Source organism: Camelus ferus, chromosome 34 (genome assembly GCF_009834535.1).
Source record: "Camelus ferus isolate YT-003-E chromosome 34, BCGSAC_Cfer_1.0, whole genome shotgun sequence".
In the NCBI taxonomy this organism is placed as follows: Eukaryota; Metazoa; Chordata; class Mammalia; order Artiodactyla; family Camelidae; genus Camelus; species Camelus ferus.
In genome coordinates, this window is record NC_045729.1 from 960,472 (window position 1) to 984,336 (window position 23,865).

A 23,865-nucleotide genomic window follows, 5' to 3' on the forward strand; every position below is an offset into this window, starting at 1 on the left:
AGATCAAGAATAAACATCTACATGAAATATCTGATAGTATATAAAACCTCTAAGAAATAAAAGGGATTCTAAGGTTTTTATATATCTGTGAAAATATTCTATTAATTTCAAAGGCCAGAATACCCTCAATGATAATATTTACTGATGATTATACTTTCCAGCTCTAAAAAGATACCTACCTTATTATTTCCTGAAATCCTTTCTGTTTCATTTTCAATTTCTTGTCGAATTTCATCAAAATCTGTGTAAAGCTAAAAATTATTCAGACAAAAAACATGATATTCAAAATAAGATTAAATGTTCTCAAGTGGGGTCTGATAAATGTCAAGGATGTCTATGGATCCACTTCAGAGAATTAGCAAACAAATTCTAATATACACATATATTTTTCAGAGCCAAGAAGTCATAGTTTATGAGTTTTTCAAAGCTGCCTGATCTCACAATGATTAAGAATCTCCAAATTAGAATAGGGCTCAACTTAAAGTAGTTTCCAAGTAAATTACAGTGGTTAGGAATGTTAGCTAGGTAAGATTTATTTTACAAGGAACAGCTTTTTCAAGATAACATGCTGCACTGCCAATCATAAGAAATGAAATTATCAACTAAAAATTGTACCAAAACAAATGTTTTCTACATGTTACTTCTTCATGACATTCTTGTATGATTACCTTATTTTTGGTGTGTAGAAATTTACCCCATTCTTCTGCTTCGACCCCTGGAAAAAGAAAACCTCCGTTTATTGGAAAACTATGGAAATTACTTTTTATCTTTAGCTAGGAATTCAAAAAGGCAACACAATATTATTTGTTCCTATTTTGTCATGACTATAAGTTTATGTATATTTTAATATCTGCTAAATTATACTTTCACATTGTAAAAATTGTACCATGTATTTCAAAAATATGACCAATTTCAGAGTTGCTCATAGGTCTTCCCACCATTTGAAATCTAAATTTCATGAATCAAATTGTTCACCTCTCCTCATATTTTGTATGTAATTATATTATAGTAAAACATATATTCTTTATTTTTAAGTATCTTACACATAAAAGCAGTTTATCTGACGAAAACACTCAAGCTAATGGCTAAAAGAACAAAACTTATGAATCATACTGAGTAATGCAAAAAGATTTACACACGTAACTCAAGGTAAAAATTTGCAATGTGTGAATGAAACAGATAATTTTTCAATTGATTTTGCGTTTTTTAATTTTAATTTGGCTTCCTGTCAGTAACCTAAAAAGTCACAATTTGTCGTTCCTTTCAGTCATGTGAAGCTGTTCTGTAAATTTACATGCACTTTCAAGGTGATTTTTCTCCCCCGGGAACAAGATTATGTTTTCCCTTGGAATTGAAGGTAAGAAAGAAATGAAATGGGGTAGGGGGCATGGTTTGGGGGGAACCCGGCATATGCACTGAATGGAGTTGCTCTTCTACAGCAGTTTTCAGTAATAGGTCTATTCCTCCTGCACTTGCTGAGAAAAGGAAAAATTATTCACTGTAGGTACCATTTCAAGTGGTCTAAAACTTGGAGAGCAAGTTTTATTCTAATTTTCCCAAAGTAGCTAGAAATGCTTGATTTTAGGAAGGTAAACTGACTCTGCCTCCCCCAAGCACAGCTACATTACCTGCCAAATTCAGAGTTTAAATGTCTTAGTGACAGAGTTTCTGAATAATGCAGATCAGCTGGCTGACATCAAAATAAAAATGACTGTTAAGATATCCAAATAAATATTTATTGAAGAAAAAGTGGATCAATTTCTTTGGCGGAATAAAGGTAAATAAACTGGATCCTTTTTGCAAGTAAAATGCTCACCTACTTGAAGCTTAGTACCTTCTTCCAAGAAGTCTCATTGGAGGCCTGGAGTAATCTAGATGAATAGAACTCACAGAGGCAGGTACTAGATACCAAAGGGGTGTTTTTAATTTACCTTATCATAGAGGAAAGGCCTGGCTTCACAAGCATGTTTTTGAAAATTAAAATAAAATAAATTACATTCACCACCAAAAAAAGCCTGAATTCTGATGCAGTGCCAAAAGGTAACAAGAACCACTAACACCTGCAATCAGTCAATGTGGACAGGCAAATAAAAATGGAAGAAAAATAAGATGCACACAGCCTGTAGGAGTACAAAAGCACACATGCAGGCACAATAGAAAAAGAAGGGCCAAAAACAAATGGATAAAGGAAACCTTTAGAAAGGTGTCTTGAGTTTTTCCATGTAGCAGGGTCTGTAGTTAAAGAGAAACAGCACAGAATGGTAAGTTTAGTGCTTATCCCTAGTATTTCAACTCTTCCTAAAAACTCAAATGTGCAAAAATCTGAACATTTCAAATGCACATGGTATTAAATTATTCAAAATTTACAACTATATAATTTCCATTACAATTAATTAGAGGGATGTATATAATATTTTAAGGGACATAAACAAAGTATATAGTGTGCCATAATTTATGTTTATTTTCCATTACAACTGATTATATTATCTCTGGTTTCTAATTCTAACACAAATGGATTAAAATGAATTTACTATTCAAAAACTCACTTTAGGTATTTGATAACTAACTATGGGAAAAGATAAATTACAGTAAAAAAGACTACAAAACATATCAAACATATCTTTCAAAATCTTAAAAGTAAATATATACAAGTATTTACCCTACTTGCTAAGACTGAGCTTCATAAGGGATTCTTTTCTTTGAAATATACGTTGAATTTAACAAAACACCACAGAAACAAATTTTGATTTTTAATCAGCATGCTACTTTGGGATTTTATCTAAAAGGAGATCTGAGGAAAACCTGATTCATCTCTTACAAATATATGAAAGACAATCACAGAGTTCAAAGTTCAAACTAAACCACCATCCGACTTGAAAACAGTTTGATTTTGTTTTTAATAAAATTGTATCAAAAAATTCTTTTACACTGGCAGAAGTTGGGGGGGCAAGATGAGAAATAGTATAAATCTCTGTACTGATACCTCAATTATCCTATGTAGTTGGCAGAATAAAGGATCCCATGATAAATAAATTTTCCTGAGAATTAAACATATTACATATTAAAATATTTTATTTTAGGCAGTTCTGATGGACCTATATCTAAGATGGATTATACTGCTCTGTGTCACGTTTGAATCCACTGCTCTTAAACTAACCTATTATCGGTAACTTGGGCCTCTGCTACATAACAAAGCCCTTTGACGCTATAAATCCCTATACAAAATGGTTAGAGACTGATTTTTTTTTCTTTTTTTAAATTTCTTGTCTTTGTTTTCCTCCCTTTCTCCTCTCCGGTTGTCAGGCTGTCAGGTAACTCATACTCGTCTGGCTAAATAACTAAATGTTTACTGCTTCAGTGTTTCTGATTTCCTTTGGGATGGAATGACTTACGACAAGGTAGAACTGTTCACACTAAGGATAAAAAGCCTCTGATGAGAAACTAAAGAACGCTCCTAGTTATCAATAAGATACATGGTATTTAGCACTCAAACTTTATGAAATCTATTTTGTGTTCCTGGTGGCTGAGTTGTCATTCTAAGTGAGGTTTTATGTTTTTTTACATAAAAAATAAGCACTAAGCTTGGAAAAAATATATATATAGGTAAAGATATGCAGATTTACTGACCAACCACCAAGAAGAGACATCAACAAAGTATAATGGACGTACAAGCAAAGAGATAGAAGAAATTGACACTTCTATAGCTAAAACGACACTTCTGTTTCTGGAAACACTGCCCACATCTGCAAATAGTTAGAGAGACAGGATTTCATCTCCCCTTTTCAAAGTGACTTAAGAATATGAAGAGTTAAAAGAAAGAAACAATTAACACCATACAGTTTCTTAAGGTCTTAGTTTAAGGAATTTGGTAAATTTGATATTAGTGGGAATGAAATTTTTAAAGTGTTAAATTCTATAAGTTTGAGGCTGGACCACATGTTAGTCCAAAAGGATTAAATTCAAGGCTCAGAATTTCAATAATAAAGAAATATTACAGAAATGCAAAGTGATGAATAATATACCAAGAAGCTACATGATATAACTAAAAGGCTCCTACATACCCTTCGGCAGTCTACCCAAAACATTACTTGTCAACACCTACAACTTCATTAACTTGCTTCAGCAATTAACTTTCCACAGTCATTGCAGATGCTCATGACAGGGATTTTTTTTTTCCCTCTTTAAAAAATAAATAAAAAATCAAGCTACCACCACCAATGCTCCTGTAATAAGTGAAGGAAAAGATCAGATACAGAAATTAAAGTCACTTCAACTGCACCAACACTACCATCCCATCTTAGATTAGAATATAGGATGTAGAATGAAACTGCACTGAAAACAGATCTCTGCAGAATAAGAAACAAACAAATGTAATTTAATAATCAGAAAATTTTTACAGACTTTAATAAGAAAATCTGAGCCACTATATTTAAAAAGGAATTTTTACATTAATAAATATATTACTCTCATCAAACATTACAAACCTCACTGATAAATGTGTAACTAATATAAGATTCATATTTAATAACCAATTTAAAATCTGCTAAGAGATAAAAACTGTATTTCTTAGAATATTTTCAGTTTAACCAAAGAAGAACTGCTATAAAGGACAATGCATATTTTCTTATCTTAATACTTCACATTTACTATGGAGGGGAGAATCTAAAAAACCAAACAGTATGTACTTTATAGGCAAGCCTTAGCAAGAGAAGGATAGTAAATAATAATAATAATAATAATAATAATAATAATAATAATAATAATAATAATAATATAATAATAAATAAAATATAATAATAATCTCTTTTAGAAATTAAAAAAAAACTTTTTAGAAATAATATTCATCTTAGATTAAAGGGCCAAAGATTCAAAATAAGCAGACACATGGTAAGATCAGGAAAAGGAAGGTGAGATAACACTGCTATGCTGAAAAACTAAATCGTTTTAATTTTATTTAAAATAAAATCTTAAATGAGAATCTAAAATATTTAAATCCTAAAACAAAATGAAAAAGTAAAAACAGTTTGAAACACTAGGGGTTAAACACTCCAAAAGACACAAAAACTTTTTTAAATAACTGATTCCTGGTGGGGGAGGGTATAGCTCAGTAGTAGAGTGCATGCTTAGCAAGCACAAGGTTCTGGGTTCAATCCCCAGCGCCTCCATTAAAATAAATAAATAAATAAACTCACCCCCTCCCCAAATAAATTAAAAATAAAAAGTAAAAAAATTCCTGTTTAGTGAGATAACTAAATCCTCCATTAAACGGCATTAACAACAGGTTACTAAACTGAATTACCAAAAAGGTACTATTCCCAACAAGTTTACTCATTGTCCTCAAAAACAACAAACATTGTTCTTTCCTTACAAGGGAAAAGACACACACCGCTTTTCCTCACAAGTCTCCCAGCTTTGCTACAGCCACTAATTTCTGCCTAACCAATTCATATCTTTTTAAGCTTCAACCAAAAATGAAGAATTTTTAAATAATTCTTATTCCAATTCTAAATCTACCGTTTTCTTCTCCGTCGTTTTTCGTTTATCTTCGGGTGAGACGTGGACCAGCTGCAGAATGAGCGGTCTCCGGGTGACAATGCCGGTGCCTCTGGGGAGCAGGTCCCTCCCCACTAGGCTTTCCAGCACTGAGCTCTTTCCACTGCTCTGAAAACAGAACACACAAGAGCAAAATGAGTTTTTTAACAGACTTTTTTGTAACTCAGCAAGACTATACTATACAAAAAAAAATATTTTTTTAATTATCGCAGTCTTTTAAAATTCAAGTTTAGTTACATTTTCTATTATACGATCTTTATTTCTCTAAAATAAAAAAAAAAAGACAGAATATACACTCTAATGCCAAATCAACTAGTTACGTGGTAACATTATCTGTGGTTATTTCATGGAATAAATAAAAATCTGTAACTCAGAAAAAAAAAAAGAAAGAATATAAAAGTCCCACTCTCCCATAATTTTCCTACCTAACTTTTGATACCCTCCCAACCACATAACATTGGTGTATATATGATATATACACCTACATATATATTAGATATTTTCAATTAGTGTTGTAGGTATATGTAAAATTATGCCCATAATATGTAGATATTTTTCTTTAAGTGGGTAGTATTATACGTATTTTTCTCTAAACTGCTTTTATTTTTAATGTAACAATCAGGAATATTCCATATTAATATATTAACATCTATGCTTAATAGTTAAACAGTATTCTGTATGTAAAACCAAACCCCAATTTGGACATTTAAATGGACGTTTAAATGGCTCTTGCTACTATTAACAATGCTGCAATGAACATGCTTTGTACATAGAACCCTACTCATTCTGTTACCTCATTATATTTAATTAATTCATTAAATGAAATTGTCGGGATTAAAGAGCATACAGATTGTAAGCACTCACAGATACTGCCTGGCTGCGCATTACAAGATGGCAGGCACCAAACTATGCTTCTGTTCAATTACTCATCCGGATTGGGCATTATCACTTTTTTGAATCTTGCTATTTTCACAGATAAACACTGACAGTTCTTTTAAATTTGCATTCCCCTATTATTCAGTCAAGCATCACTGTGTTTGAGGGCCTTCCGTACGTCTCCTTCAGTGATTTGCTTGTTCAAATGCTGGTATTTTACATAAAGCACTTTATCCAAATAAGTATTTCATTTTTTGTTGTTTTGAATATTTTCCCAAAATTTTTATTTTGAAAATTTCAAAGCTGCAAGAGTTACAAGAATATTAACAGTGAATACCCATATGCCTTAACAAAGGTACCATATAACTTAACCAATTATTAACACTTTGACACATTTGCTTCATGTCTCTTCTTACACACACTTTTCTTTTGCTGTCCCATTTGAAAGTTAGTATGTCATGACACTTCATCCCTAAATACTGTGGCATATCTCTTAAGAATAAGGGTATTCTTCTATATAACCACAGCACAATGGTCACACTCAGAAAATTTAACAGAGATACAATACTAATAAACAGCAGATAATCAAATAGTATATAAACGCCTAGTCTCTATTATACATTTTAAACGTTTACAAATTTGTTTTTCTCAACTTTGTAATTCATGTTTTTTTGTAACAGTATTTTTTGTGTATTGTATTTTTCCTTAGTCAAAACTAGTATGTCTTCTAATTTCATATTTTCTACAAATGCAAAAACCCTAAACTCATCTACCATATCACAAAGGGTCTACAGGCAGCAGAAGGCCCACTCAAGCTAGGTTAATTAAAGGAGAGTTTATTTACAAGCAGGCTGTTGACACAGCGCTGGATGAGACTCAGAGGGAATCACCGGAGACAGTGCAATACCCCAGGTTAGTAATGACAGAGCCGCTCTTCCCGCCCACAGGGCCCGAAAGAAGGATGAGGGCTTTCAGGAAAGGGAGCGCCAGCCCAAGGCTGCAAGTTTACATGTAACACCGATTTCACATTTACTCCCCTGGCTCACACACAGGCAGTGAGCCAGGGGAATGAATACCCAGGCTTTAGTCTCCTCCTTTCCTCCAATTCCCGTCAGGGCTCCCCATTTCTAAATCCAGTCAGAAGCCAGAGGACACAGGGGCCCACTCCCGCCGTCCAGAAGGGCTCCTCAGAACGTTCATGTTGGGTGGATACGGAAGGTCAGATTGAAGGTTATGCAGTAGATCTGCTGTTGCTCGGTTTTGGAGTCAAGGTTCACCCCCTCAACAAGTAAATTGGGGTGTTTCCATCATTTCTTTTCTGTACTCTGAACTAATTTAAGCGGCATGGAAACTTCCTGTTCTTTATGTGTTTGATTAAAAACCTATCCATAAAAAAGCCAAGTAATTCTCCTGGATTTTCTAATTTACAAGTGAAACTACTTATAATTTTCTTAGACACTGTTCATTTTTCTCATTTCTAATGATCTGTCTTTTATGTTTCTGACCAGATTTCCCAGTTGACTTTTTCGGTCAAATCTGTATTTTATTGATTTCATTTTGTGATTATTTTTTTTAATACTGTTAATTTCTTCCCACTGTTTCCCCTACCCCGCCTGGGGGAGACAGGTTATTTATCTATTCCTTTTTAAAACTCCTGGAGTTAAATGTTTAACTTATTTCTCTATCTTGGCCCAACCACCACACAACACACGTACACAAACACACACAAACACATACATATATATATTTCCCAATCTGAGTCATCTCTGTCTTTATTCTTCTATACTGAGGATCTTGGTTCTCAAGGACAGAGTCCGTGGCAGAATTAGAAGAAAACATTCATTTGCTTTTCATTTCACATTACACACAGCCTCCAAACCATAATACCAATACTATTCCATTATCAATATGATTAATAAAAAGTTTGTTAAATGTTTTAATGTGATCCCTTCATTCTCCTTCCCACCTCTTTACAGACCATATTTTCTCATTTTTAACCCCCTTTGTGTAGTGCTCGTCGCCAGTCCTTACATTAATGTCTCTCTAGCCATTCTGATTCTCTGAAGCTCGCTCTCTGGCAGACTCCTCAGGAAGAGCTAGTGGGAAAAAGACCCTTCAGTTCTAGCATACAGATAACAGCTTGTGATGTGTATTCTTGAAAATAGTTTGGTTAAATGTAAAATCTTCAGCTCATGCTTTCTTGGGTATCTTAAATATGGAATTCCATAATAAATTGTATCTTCTCTCATAATAAGAGCATGTCTTCTCTTAGAAATTTTTACTGTTGAAAAGTATAAAATCTGATTTTCCTTCCCTTATGGGAGACTGTGACTTTTGCTTGCATAAGGATTTTTATTTTTCCTTTAAAATTCAATAATTTTATTAGAATGTATCTCAGTGTTGGTCTTTCTGTGTCAATGTTCTCAGGTATGTGTTGTGCTCTTTCAAAATGGAGTTCCAAGTCTGGTTTTAATTCAGTTAAAGTATAGTTTTTTGTGGTCATCCCTGAGTACAATGCTTTTTTTTTTTTTTTTAATATCTGTTCTGTTCCTTTGCTATCATTTTTCTCTTCTTTGGGGATGCCTATTATACATATGTTGGATTTTCTTTGCCTTTTTCTACTACATCAATTTCTATCAAATTCTTTTTACACCTCCTTTTTATACCTTCTTAAAAAAAAATCCTTCTCATTTTCAATGTCCTCCTCTTTTAAAGGTGTTATCTTTTATGTTTATATGCTCTGGTGCATTCTTCCTAATTTATTTCTAAAATAAATTTTGTTTCATTTCTAATACTTCAAAAAGTTCTGCCACCTAGTTTTTTTATTTTCTTAAGCAAACTTGTTTTTTGAAATGTCTTATTCTGATTATGAGTCTCATCTTACTTTTTGTCTTAATATCTAATGGTTTTCACCTGTTTTGTGGATGTCTTTTTGGTGTGCTTTCATTTCTATAGGAAAGCTATTCTGAGTCCACTTTTCTTTAAATACTTTGTATGAGCTTTGACAACAATCATTTCATATTGCTGATATTTAAAATGAAATTCATTTTCCTCAACTTTTAGGAGGAGGCTTGGCCTAACTTCACACTCTAAAACTCCCTCTTGTTTTCATGCAGTGTTTAAAAATAAAGTTCTTTGTTTTCTGAGATATCTTGGTTCTGTTCCTCTCCACCACTTTTATCTGGACCGTCTCCTTCCCTGGTACTCTTCAGGGGATGTTCAATTGTAGTCTCAGTTCCTTCTCACGTGAGGACTCGTCCCAGAAGGGAGCTTTGATTGGTTTTTAAAGTTTCATGAAGGCACTTCAGTCCCCTAAGACTATACAAAGGACTTCTTTCACTCACCCATTATCAGTGTGTGCAAAACCCCTCCCAGTTTCAGCTGGTATTCCTAAACTGGCCCTCCAAGCTTTCCAGTGATTGCCTTCCGGCTATTTTTCGATTCTCACATTCATTTGACGTTCCATTGCTTCCTTCTTCTTCCTACGTAGATAATAATACGCAGGTCTTGGAGCTGCTAGTGGTCTGTCCTCAAACTACCAGTATTTGAGAGTCTGTGGAGAAACATGGTCAACTAACTTTCTTGTAGATGTTCTTTATGGGGTTTTTGTTTTTGTTTTTCCTATCCACTTGTTCTATTTTTATGGGAAAGTCATAGAGAGACTAGGAAACTATTCTACCATTGCTGTCATCTTCCCAGAATCCCTAACACAGACATTTAAATGACTTTGAAATACTGAGACTAATGTTTAGTCTTACATAACTTTTTTATATTACTCAGTCATAAAAAGGAATAAAGTACAGATACATACTACAACATGGATGAATCTCAAAAACATTATGCTAAGTGAAAGAAGCCAGTCACAAAAGACCACATATTATTTGATTCTGTTTACATGAAACGTCCAGAACAGGCAAGAAAGTAGATGAAGTGTCTGCTTAGCCCTGGGGGCAGAGAAGAGTGGGGAGCAACTGCTAATGGATACAAGCTTTCTTTTACGGATGACAAAATATTATATAATTAGAGTATGGTGATATTTACACAACTCTACGGACATGCTAAAAACCATCTAACTATACATTTCACAAATTCCTAAAGGAATCATAAACAAATGTGGAAAAACATGACTTTACACATTAGTGAACATAAGAATACTTTCATGACTTTGAGACAGGGAATGATCCCTTAACACACAAAATGTACAACTTGAAACAGAAAAGACTGATAATTCAATTGTAGTAAAATTAAAAGTTCTTTTACTCGTACAAAATAATTGGGGGAAATATCTGTGATCCACATAACAAAGAATTAGTAACCAAAATGTATACACAACTCCTACAAATCAATAAGAAAAAGATGAGTAATAGAAAATCACACACAGAGATATGAAAAGAACAGAAAAACAGAACCACAGAGGGCCAAGAAATAAGCTGTTCAAACTTATCAGTAATCAGGGAGATGCAATACAATTATCATAATAAAATACCACAATAAAGTATCATAAACTTAAAATGTGACAATAACAAGTATAGACATAAACAAATTCCACTCTGCCAGTGGAAATGTAAATTGTTACAAACATTCTGAGGAGCAAGCAGGAATATCAAGTAAAAATGAAAATAAATATACTTTCCACTTCTTGATACTATAGAGTAATTCTCAAATGTATACAATGAAGCATTTATAGGAATGTTACTGGTACTGCTGCTTACTAAAACTGCTACAGCAAACAAGGGGAAACATTTAAATGTTCCTCAACAAGAGAATAAATTTTGATATATTCATATAATGGAATCTAACAGTATCACTGAGCAAACTAGGAATATGTAGGTGTACGTATGAGCAAATTTCACATATACCACTGTGTAAAAACACACTGCAGAATATATACTATTTGACACCACTTGCTTCAGGTAAGTGTAAAACATGTAAAATAATATATATTGCTCAGGTTATCTACTTATGTACCATATGTAAAATGGCACGATAAATTCCCAATTCAGGAAATTGGCTCTGTCTCCCTGGGAAGAGGGGAAATTCCCCTGGGTAGTTAATAGTTTATTTCTTAAACTGGGAGGTAGATAAACAGCGCCCATAATACTATGCTTTACACCTTTCTGGTGTTTTCAGTTTCAAAATAATCTTTAATGGCTACTGCAGAGATCTTCCGGAAGCAATTCAGGTAATATTTCAATTTTATCTCACAATATCTTGGATAGGATATGAAGAAGCCATTAAAAATGTTTCTGTTCTCTCTTGTTGCTCAGTGTTTAAGTTTCACCCCATTTAAAGAATGATTACAGTCAATGGAGACAGAATTTTAAAATCACAATTAATTCCCCTCGGAACTCTAAATTTTAATCATCTCTGCATGCCATCTAACATTTACTGTTGCAGATTGGAAGTCTGATGCCAGTCTGATTCTCTTTCCCTTTTAGGAAATCTGTCTTTTCCTCCCCTCTTCTATTTCGACACTTGGAGAATTATGGCTTTTTTGTTTGGATTTCAGAAATTTAACCAGGGTGTGTCAATTCTTTCAATATTTGTACCCAGCAACTGAAATCTGAAGATGTGTTATATCAACTCTGGGGAACTTCTGCTTATTGTTTGTTTGATCATTCTTTGTCCATCTGTTCCAAATGTTCTTTCTCAGCTATAAGGATGTTTGCTCTTAGGTCTCACCATCCAGTCTCTTACTGCTAATAAATTTCGTAACATATGGTTTTGATCTGTCTTTTTAGAGAATTCTTCAAGTTGTTTTTCTATTTCATAAATTAGGTTTCAATAATTTCAGTGTGACTATTGTTCCCCATCACCTCCACCCACTATGACATGTTGTTCTTCCTTCTTAAAGAAAGTATATCACAAAGAATACTTTTTAAATTTCTCTCCTGAATTCTGTATTAACCTCATTTTGTTACTCTAATTATCTACCTTTGTCTCCTCCTTTATGGCTACTGATTTTCAGTTAGATGTACGTTTTTATGTATCTACATATAGTTTTTTTAAGACAGGTTATTATGGATTGAATTGCATCCCTCCAAAACTCATATACTGAAGCTCTAACTCCCTCAAAAGTCATACCGCAATGTGTGATCATATTTGGAGACAGTCAATTAAGTTAAAACAAGGTCATGAGGGTGGGCTGTAATCCAAACTGACTAGTGTCCTTATAAAAAGAGAAAATTTGCACAAACAGAAAGACATTAGGGATGTGACATACAGAGGAATGAACACATGAGGACAAAGAGAGAAGGCAGTCATCTGCAAGCCAAGGAGAGAGGCCTCAAGAGAATCCAGACCCACCTACATCTTGATATCGGACTTCCAGCCTCCAGCACTGTGAGAAAATCACCTTCTGTGACTTGCATGTGCTGTGTACGTGCCACCCCGCACGTGTGGGGTTTTGTTAGGGCAGCTTTAGCAAACCAACAGAGGTTACAAACTCAACTGTCACATAAGCAACGCAGGTAACCTAAATGGGTAAACCAATGACATCAGATTGTATTCTTCTGACATTTTGTTTGCATATTAAAAATATAAGAATATTTTTCACATCTCACGAAATAAGAATGTTTCTCAAGAATATAAAAAATATAAGAATATTTCCCAGGTAGTCTTTAGCTTTCCCCTTTTGATAGAAACATGCAAACAGAAGACATTTCATTGCCCTCTTCACACCATAAAAAATAGCAACACATGTATGATGGTAAGTGGTAACCATGGAAGGCAACCGGGAGCACAGGAAGCCATGGCTAACTAGATGCAGTCTGACCCTTCTAAAGCAGGCGTTTCTTCAAAACCACTGGAAATGGGCGTCCAGTGTGGTCAGATTTTCTGATTCTTTTAAAGGAAAAACCAGAAATGTCGGCTTTTCAATTAAATCCACCCATTTTTAAACATTGGCAACTAATTCTTTTTCTTTTCACATATCGTATTGTTTCAGCTCAGGATGACAACACAGGAGGATCCCGAACTCACATCCTACCACGGACATACTGAATTTACAGCTAAAAATGGAAAAATTCCCTCTGAAAGAAACTAAAAAACTAGCTGAGCAACTCCTACACATCAGGAAAATGACAAAAATCCACACGGAAACAGGTAGAAAAGGCTCAGACACAATCTCACCATAAACCCCATTCCAGGCACGGTGACCTACAATCATGAGGGAACTCACAACACCCAGCTTCTCCCTGAAGAGCGAAGGGTCTGAGCCCCACGTCTGGCACCCCAACTTCTAAGATCTGCACCTGAGAGACAGGCCCCCAAAGCATCTAGCTTTGAAAGCTAACAGGACGTGCATCCATGAGAACCATAAGACACAGTGAACTAAGAAAGCTCTGGGGAGCTTACGCAGACTCACTGTGGCCAGCCTCCCAGGACACCGTGTAAAGGGAGCAGGGAGAAACACCTACCTCCCAGTCTTCCCCTAAAAAAGTGTATTTGCATATACTTGAAAGCTGCTCTCTGAGCATCCAGCGTCCAATCAGCCTGAGCTGGGTGCTAAGATCCTCCCCCAAGGGATGCTGACAGGTCTTGGTATATCCTCAATTAATGGGATCCACTGAGAAAAAGACAGGCTGTTTGGACAACTAAGATCTAGGGCAGGGCTGAATGATGAGGTTCATTCCTACAAAAGGCCACTCGTTCAAAACTTGTGGAGGCGGCTGCTGATTCTAACGCATACAAACCAGCACGGAGAGTCAAGAAAAATAAAGAAGTATGTTTCAAACAAAAGAACAAGATAAAACTTCAGAAAAAAAATCTTAATGAAATGGAGATAAGTGATATATCTCATAAAGTTAAAAAAAGGCATAAAATTCTAAACAAGCCCAGAAAAAAATGGATAAACAAAGAGAATTTCAACAGAGAGAAAATACAAGAGAGTACAAAACAGAGGTTCCAGAGCAAACTACATGAAGCAGAAGGATCAGTGACAACTGAAAACAGAGCTACCACATGATCCAGCAATTCCGCTTCTGGGTATTTATCTGAAGGAAACAAAAACCCTAAACTGAAAAGACACGTGCACCCCCATGAGCAGTGGTGCATTATTTCCAACAGCCAAGAAATGGAAATAGTAAGTGTCCATCAATGGATAGATAAAGAAAATGTGGTGTGTGCATGTATACACATACAAAAAATGAGAATAGTATTCAGACATAAAAAAGAAGGAAATCTTGCTGTTTGTAACAACATGGATGGACACTGAGGGTCCCATACTAAGTAAAATAAGTCAAAGAAAGGCGAATACCACTTGATCTCATTTATTTGTGGAATCTAAAACAAAACAAACAAAAATAAAGCCATAAATACAGAGAACAGACTGGTGTGTGCCAGAGGTGGGGATAAGTAAAATGGGTAAAGACAGTCAGATGTACAAACTTCTAGTTATAAAATAAGTCCTGGGGATGTAATTTACAGCCTGGTGACTACAGACAGTAATACTATTGTATATGTGAAAGTTACCAAGAGAGTAAATCTTAAAAGTTCTCATGAGAAAAAAATTTTAACCATGTGTGGTGATGGATGTCAACTAGACTTACTGGGAGTGATAGTTTCCCAATATATACATATATCAAATCACTGTGCTATTGCCTGAACCTAATATAATGTTACATGTCAATTATATCGCAATTAAAAAACTTTATGTATCAACAAACACAGACCAAACAAAACATGTCTGTGGACTCCCAATTTTCTACCTCAGCATTATAAATGGCATCAGGTTTCTTCAACAATTGGTTAGATCAGTGCTTGTTTCCCGCTGTTGATTTAAATGCTCAATGTCTGCACTCTTTCCAGGAAGGTGAGTGGCTACAAGAGTTCCAATGTGGCCAAAGTCACAGCTGACTTGCTCTGAAAATAGGGCTCTCTTGGCACTGCAAGGTCTTCTGCTTTCTTCATCTCCACATTCTGCCAGAATTGACTCAACAGCCTGTGTATTTAGGGGTTAAGAATTGGTGTGCTTGGTCTCAGTGTCATCTTTTAGTTTCTTCCAAATTGTACTTTATTGAGATTTATAGTGTTTTGAATTTATATTTTGAGATGGAGCCTTAAATTCTGTCATATTTTTTATCTCTTTCTCTCTGATAATTGGCATCAATTGAGAGTAGGGAGTTGTAAATATTTGTTCATGTCACATTAATCAAGGCTGATTCAGTTTTTAATGGCTTAGTTTTTACTTTTCATTGTATAAAGCAGACCTTGCAATTCTTTATTTTGATATTAACAGATAAAGATGTACCTTTCCTAAATTTTTAACTGAAGTAGTTTCAGAATTACAAGTTTCCTTAATGTTTGCCTTATTTATTTTAATTAAAATATTTCTCAGAGCATCACTAGAAATGTTAACTTTCTGGTATTTTAAATAAATGAACTAACATTTCTTACTGCATAGCTCAAACACTTCACCTACTGGCAAAATATAAATCTAAAGTTTAAATCACTTCATAATGTATTGTGTTGAAATGTGACTGTTATATTGAATAATCACTACATATATTACTCAGTGATATCAACACTTCAACTACCCAGAAGCCAAACTTGCTAAAATGCTGGAGACCTGACATTCCTTGGGGAAGAACTTTTTCCTGATTATAAAATACAGGCCTGAAACTAAATGTCCATCAACAGATGATTGGATGTCTAAAGAAGTTGCAGTATATATATATTTATGTGGGGGTGTGCATCTGTGTGTGTACACACACACAGTGGAATACTACTTAGCCATAAAAAAGAAATAATGTCATTTGCAGCAACATGGATGGACCTAGAGATTATCATACTAAGTGAACTAAGTCAGATAAAGATAAGTATCATATATCACTTGTATGTAGAATCTTAAAAAAATGACACAAATGAACTTATTTACAAAACAGAAAGAGATACCCTGACATAGAAAACAAACTTATGGTTACCAAAGGGAAAAGGAAGGTCGGGGGGAGGGATAAATTAGGAGTTTGGACTAGTAGATACAAACTACTATATACAAAATAGATTAACAACAAGGTCCTACTGTATATCACAGGGAACTATATTCAATAGCTTGTAATAACCTATAGTAAAAAAGAATATGAAAAAGAATATACATGTGTGTATAATTGAATCACTATGCTGCACACCAGAAAGTAACATAACACTGTAAATCAACTATACTTCAATTTAAATAAATCAATAAAAATAAAATACAGGCCCAGTGCTGTCTGGAACATAAAAGAGTGAGATCCAGATATCTGAAAAGCAAATGTAATATCCATCTCCACTTTTTCCATAAAAGCAGGGAATCGGAGAAAGTGACATGAATCTGCATATTAAAGAACTCAGTGACTCGATGTAGGATAAACACAAAGAGATCCACATGGAGACAAACTGTAATCAAAATGCTGAAAAACAAAAACTAATATTGAAAGCAGCAGGAGAGAAACAGATAATTCACATACAAGAGATCCTCAGTAAGATTAACAACACAATAGATTTCTCATTAGAAATCTTGGAAGCTGGAGGCAGTAGCACGACTCATCTAAAGAGCTGAAAGAAAAAAAAATCTATCAACCAAGAATTCTAGGTCTGATTTAATATTAAGATGGCAGTATTCCCCAAAGCAATGTACAGAGTCAACACAATCTCTATCAAAATTCCAACAGCTTCATTTATAGAAATGGAAATACCAATTCTAAAATTCCTGTGGAGTGAATGGCAAGGGACTTCTAATTGCAAAAACAATCTTCAAAAAAAAGAACAGTTGGGAGACTCTTACTTTCTGGTTTCAAAATACACTGCAAAGCTACAGTAATCAGAACAGTGCATGGTACTGGCATAAGAATAGACCTACAGACCAACAGAAAATAATTTAGAGTCCAGAAATAAATCCACACATCTTAAGTCAACTGATTTTCAACAATAGTGCCAAAACCATTCAATGGGGAAAGAACAAATCTCCAACTAATAGTGTTGAATCAACTGGATAGGCAGGCACATGGAAAAGAATGAAGGTGGGAACCCGTACTTCATACCAAAGACAAAAATTTACTCAAAATGGATCAAAACCCTAAATGTAAGAGCTAAAACTATAAAATTCTTAGAAGAAAATATAAAATAATGATAAAATAATAAACTTTCATGACCTTGGATTTGGCAATGATATGATTCCCAAAGCACAAGCAACAAAATAAAAAAAAAAAAGACAAACTCGACTTCATCACAATTAAAAACTTTTATGCATCAAAGGACACTATCAGGAAAGTGAAAAGACAACCTACAGAATCGGAGAAAGTATGTGCAAATCACACATTTATAATGGCCTAGTATCCAGAATATATAAAGAACTCTTACAGTTCAACATAGAAAGACAACCCAACAAACACCTAAAAGATATTCACGTCATTAGTCATTAGGGAAATACAAATCAAAACCACAAATGTGATGCCACTTCACACTCTCATCAGGTAACTTATATTAAAAAAACACAGTAACAAAGTGTTGAACAGGATATAAAGAAATTGGAAGCCTAGTACATTGTTGGTGGGAATGTAAAATGATATAGCAACTGTGGAAAAAACTTTGGTGGTTCCTCCAAAAGTTAAACAGAGAATTAATATATGACCCAGCATTTCACCTCTGGGTCTATAACTGAAAGAACTGGAAACAGGTATTTAAATACTTGTACACAAAAGTTCACCGCAGCACTACTCACAACCAACAAAAGACTGAAACCACCCAAATACCCATCAACAGATGAACAACAAACAAACCGTGGTATATACACACAATGGAATATTAGTCAGCAATTAAAAGTACTGACACATGTTACAATATGAATGGGCCATGCTATACTAAATGAAAGAAGCCAAACAGAAATGGCCATATAGTGTATGATTCTGTTTCTACAAAATATCCAAAATAGGTAAATCCATTAAGAAGGAAGAAGACTGATGGCTGCCAGGGACTGAGGGGAAAGAGAATTAGGAAATGACTCCTTAATGGATATGGAGTTTTCTTTTGGGGTGATGAAAATGTTTTGGACCTAGACAGTGGTGGCAGTTGCACAACATTATGACTGTACTAAATGCCAATGAATTGCACACTTTAAGATAACTAATTTTATGCTATATAAATTTCACCTCAATGTTTTTAAAATTTAAAAAAAAACTGAAGCAGCACATGATCTACACAGAAAAACTAGAAAAAAAGAAAAGGGAAAAACATAAATTTACTTAAAAACACTCACAAGAAAACAACGAAGGAATGAAAATTCAGATCAGTATTTGGCACCAAATTACTAAACTTAATGAAGCCACCATCTCTACAAACACAAGACAAATGTAGGCAGATCAAGCAGGAGAGAACAAGATTCCAAAAAGAGCTAATGTAAATAATAGTGGCAGAGGAGGTAGTAGGAGGGGAACTGTGTCTGCTTTCTTTTAAATAAAGAATTCTAGAATAATGTAACACTTAAAAAAAGACAGTAACAAGAGTTGATGAGAGTGTACAGAAACTGAAACCCTCACACACTGACAGAGGTCTGTAAAATGGTACAGCTACCATGGAAAACAGTGTGGCCGTTCCTTAAAAAGTTAACTAAGAGTTACCAAATGAACCAGCAATTCTACTCCTAGGTACGGCGGATCCCTGAATAGCAGTCAGAGACACTAGCCCTTGTAAATCTGCATTTAACTACACAGTTGGCCCTCTATAGCCACAGCTTCACATCCACACTCAACCAACCATGCATCGTGTAGTACTGATGTATTTATTGAAAAAAATCTGCATAAATGGACCCTCGCAGTTCAAATCCATTTTGCTCGTGTCAACTGTATATTCCCAAGAGAACTGAAAACATATGTTCACACAAAAACTTGTAAAACAATGTTCACAGCAGCATTATTCAACATAGCCAAAAAGCAGAAACCCAAATGTCCACCAGCTAATGAATGGATAAACAAACTGTGGCATATCTATACAAAGGAATATTATTCAGCCATAAAAAGTAATGAAGTACTAATACATGCTACAACATGAACAAACCTGAAAAACACTATGCTGAGCAAAAGAGGCCAGACGCAAAAGACCACAGATTGTACAATTCCATTTATATGAAACGTCCAGAATAGGCAAATCCATAGAGACAAAAAGTAGACTAGTGGTTGCCAGGTGCGGGGTTGGGGGGGTGATGAGGACTGTGCTAATGGATTTGGAGTTTCCTTCTGGGGTAATGAGAATGTTCTGGAATTAGACAGTGCTGATGGTTGCCGAACCTTGTGAATATACGAAAAAACCACTGAACTATGTACTTTATAATGTTGGGTTTTATATTATATGAATTATATTTAAATTTTTAAATGTTAAATTAAAAAGTTGGTTTGTGAGTTGGTCATTTAAAAGGCAAGACTCCAGTTCCTTTCGCATTTGTCTGAATTACTGAAGGTGGAGCACTGCAATGACTGAAATAAAACGCAAGGTGAAAGGTATGTTACCAGCAACACCGAGCCAGAGTCTCAGGTTAACGCCACCTGTATCGGGACTCCTGTGCTAGTGGTGGTTTGGATTACATACCTGGAGGGCTCCACCTTCCAATTCCCAACTTAAGAAATAGTGATTATATTTCCCAAGTCGAGTCACAAAAGTCATTAAGTCTTATCTCCTTCACCTGCAAAGAACACCACGGTTTAAAAGCATCAACCTTCTCTCTCCCCGTTTTCTGGTGTTTCCACACAAAGAACCTCAGCTAGAGAAAGAGGAAAGCAATTTATTTAGCTAAATCATAAAAAGTGTGAATGTAAACATCTCTCTCCTCAACTTCTCCAATTCTCTAGGCCGCAAAGTATTATTTAGGCAATTTAAGAAATCAAAATTGGGGGTGGGGCAGGGAATCAAAGTTTAAAACATTTAGAGATCCGCAAAGATTGCCTGGAAGCTGATATTTTGGAGCAAGAATGTGGCCAAAATCAACACACTACTGAACAGTGGTATGCCCTCAGACAACGCCTGCCTGCTTTTTCCAATTTCACTCATTGTAAAATCAAAGACTCACTAATAGATTTTTCAGATTAGGATCCATGAATCATCTGCATCAGAATGACCTATGATGCCAGGACCACCCCAGACTTATAAAATCAAAATCTCTGGGGATGGGGTCCAGGAAACTTTTTTCAAAATAATTCTTATATACATTCAAGTTTGACAATCACAGTTCTACAAATTTCCACAAAATGGGACCTGTAGCCATTTAAAGTACAGGTGATGCGTAAGATAGAGATTATACCTGTGTTACGAAGACATGATCCCTGCCACTGAGAAGTGTACCAGGCAGAACGAAGTACAGAGCATTCACTATGTCTGGAACTCACTTTACACTACTCCATTAAGTATGAACTTAAGAATGCTCAAGTCTGTTCATGTATGACTGAAGCGTTACGCTGTATTCCAGTAACTGACACAACCTTGTAAACTGACTACACTTCAATAAATATATATATACAAAACACGTATATACATGAATGTGAGGTCTGTGCTGTACACATGTTATACTTTAAATAACCTAGATGACAAAGTTGTGGTGTGCTTTTATTCAGATCAAATGAAAGAGGTTTTTTTCAACATACTGAAGAAAATATGAGGGAAAGGACATTGCTTCTATTTTTATTTATTTCTTCTGTACCTAAATAATAAAGGACTGAATTTCAGCTAATAAGATATGAGTGGCGTATAACTGTCACTACTAGCATGGTTTTTGCCACCACATGTTAATGGCTTTCACAATGGTCAACTCTTTACTTTTCTACCCTGCTCACCCCCCTCAATTCTGGGAACAGGTTTACTCACCAAAATAAACCATTTTGTGTAAGAAAAATCCTCCTTGATGTGAAGCTGTTTATATGCACTACAGCTCTGATTCTTTTGCTTAAAAAGCATTGAGAATTTCTTTAAAGTATATGGGAAAGTATCTGGTCTACAGCTGGGAAACACTTCCAAATTACTACCAAAGATTTAATTTAAATCATCTCCTCTAATTCTATTTATAAAAACGGAACGGCTTTGGTGATAAAAGCCCCAGTGTTTTAAAAATACTATCTACTCATTCAAAGTATTATGGAGCACCTACCACATATCCCAGAACAGAGCAGCGAACAAAATATACTCAATAAAAATATTTCTCAGAGTGGGGCATATAGCTCAGTGGGAGAGCGCATGCTTAGCATGCATAAGATCCTGGCTTCAATCCCTAGAACCTCCACTTAAAAAAATAATAATAAAATATTTTAAACTATATTTCTCATAATTTACTGTGGTGATGATTCAGTCTCCAGTAATAACTCCAAATATTAAGAGTTACAAATACTATATGTGCAGGCAGGATTGAGCAGAATCTACACCAATCCTAAGGCAACCAGCCCCTTCCATCCTCCATTCCCACCCCCACCCCGGGATGTGTATGGTTTCCAAGGTTTCCAGTGTCTGGACCTACTACGGTATTTTGAACATCAAGTCCCCTCTCAAAATTTGTATATCCTACACTTTAATTTTGTAGCAAGATGTAGCGATGCACCTCGTGGAAAGTGAGGAAACCACTCAGAAATAGAAAACATCATTAACAAATGAAAGCACTTAATATACTAAGTAATGTCTAAAATGCGTTTCTCTGAACTCCAATAAAAGGCCTATGGTTGATTCCTCTTCAACCAGAAAAGCAGCAGGCAGAGAAAATGAAACTTAGAATTCTCTGTCACTCTAGAAATAACATTAATTTCTACAACATTTCTGCACATTAAAAAAATGTGTTATCTAAAAGAGATGCAACACAAGAAGACCAGAGAACCTTGATGCTTAATTTAGGGGGAAGACAAAAACCACAGCCTACGCAGAAAAATTGGCTATGCCTTCCTAACACCCACAAACTCCAAGTGCAAGTTGCTTTAGGGGTTCTGTTCTGGCTTAACCGCTTCGGCGTTCTGGAAACCTAGACGACGCTGCAGGAAAACAGGTGCTACACAGCAGCGGCCTTCCCCGCCGGAGCCGCGCGGCTCCAAAACCGACCCCGCCGCCCCTGGGCAAGGCAGGGGGGGGGCGTAAAACACCCCGCCGCCCCGAAACCAGCCGGGAAGGGGCGCCCCGGCCCCGCGTGCCCAGTGCGGCCCCGCGTGCGCCGCGCGTCCCCCAGGTGCCCTTGGAGGCGGCGGCCCGCGGGCAGAGCCGCGCCCGGTCCCCGCGGACTCCAGCCCCGCCGGCCGGCCCGGCCCTCCCCCACCCCGCCCCCGGGACCCGCGGGGCCCAAAGCCGCGCCGGCTCCGCCCCTCGCCTCCCGGCCGGGCCCTGGGTCCCCCGACCCCGGTGCACGGCGGCCCCGGGCATCCCGGCGCGGCGGCGCCCTCCCCACGCAGGCCGCGAGGGCGGGCCCGGGAGCGGGCGCGGCGGCGGCCGGGTCCAGGCCCGCGCACCGGGGCTCCGGCCTGGGCAGACGCCGCCCTCGTCTCTCACCTGCGTTCCCACCACGACGATCTGAGGCAGCTGGATGATGTCGGCGCCCACCGTGTTGAAGACGTCCTGGAGCTTGTTGATAACGGGAATGAGCGCCTCCATGACGCGGAAAACACGGGACCCCCGCCCGGCCGGCCGCGGCAATGAATGGGGCTGGGGCCCAGAGTCCGCCTCCTTCCTCCTCTCCTCCGCCCTCTCCTCGGGAGCCGGCACCCATTGGAGCCCGCCCGCCCGCTACCTGCCCCCTCCCGGCAGGCCATGCGCCAAGGGGGGCGGGGCCTAGAAACAAAGGCTGCCGGGAGTTGCAGTTCTGGTGCGGAGGACCGCCGGGGCCTACAGCTCCCAGAAGGCTGCGCGGCTCGGGCCGGGGAGACGGGTGTTTGGGGCCGGGATGCTGCTTTGGCTCCTGTCTAAAGATTAGGAAGCGAGGCTCAGAGAGTAGAAGGGAAGAGATACACTGATGCCTGTCCTCAAAAACGGGTGTGAAAATTCCAGATGCGAATGTGTTAAGTACAGCTAGTCTCTTGATTCTCCAGGATGGTATTTCCCAATGAGGACGCTTTGTCAAGTTAGGGCGGGTTGGAAAGGGTTAAAGAACAGCTCATAGCCTGAGATACCCCAGCCAGGTGCAAAAGGTCTGTAGGATGATACGAAAATATGTGAAGTGCAATTTTATAAAAATACAAAACCAGCCCAGGTTAGAACAAGAGGGTTCTCTGGGATATTTGTTAAAATGTGTTCAGAAAGGGTCTGAAAACGTTAGGGTTTTAGAGGGGAAGGGCTGGGTCCTTTTTCTCTATATTCTGTATAAATCTTTATTCACCGTGGCCTGATTGCTGGCAAAGTGGAGATCTGCTAACTGACCATTCTGGCTGTTTGCTAAGTATACCTAGTGTTCTATTCCTAGGTGTTTTTCATTTAAAATAGTGTCTCTCCTCTACTGCAACCCTCCAAAGG

The 23,865-nt window shown here is 36.8% G+C and overlaps 1 protein-coding gene across 1 annotated transcript in view; it reads right to left on the bottom strand.

Moving 5' to 3' along the window:
- The window catches only part of DNM1L (dynamin 1 like), a 45,375-nt gene extending 22,259 nt beyond the window's left edge, over positions 1–23,116 (bottom strand). Inside the window, 6 exon segments of the mRNA XM_032473359.1 lie at positions 180–251; positions 669–715; positions 2,194–2,232; positions 5,515–5,529; positions 5,532–5,661; positions 22,909–23,116. Coding sequence (XP_032329250.1) covers positions 180–251; positions 669–715; positions 2,194–2,232; positions 5,515–5,529; positions 5,532–5,661; positions 22,909–23,010 — 405 coding nt within the window. The 5' untranslated portion in view covers positions 23,011–23,116.
- Positions 23,117–23,865: the final 749 nt, after the last annotated feature.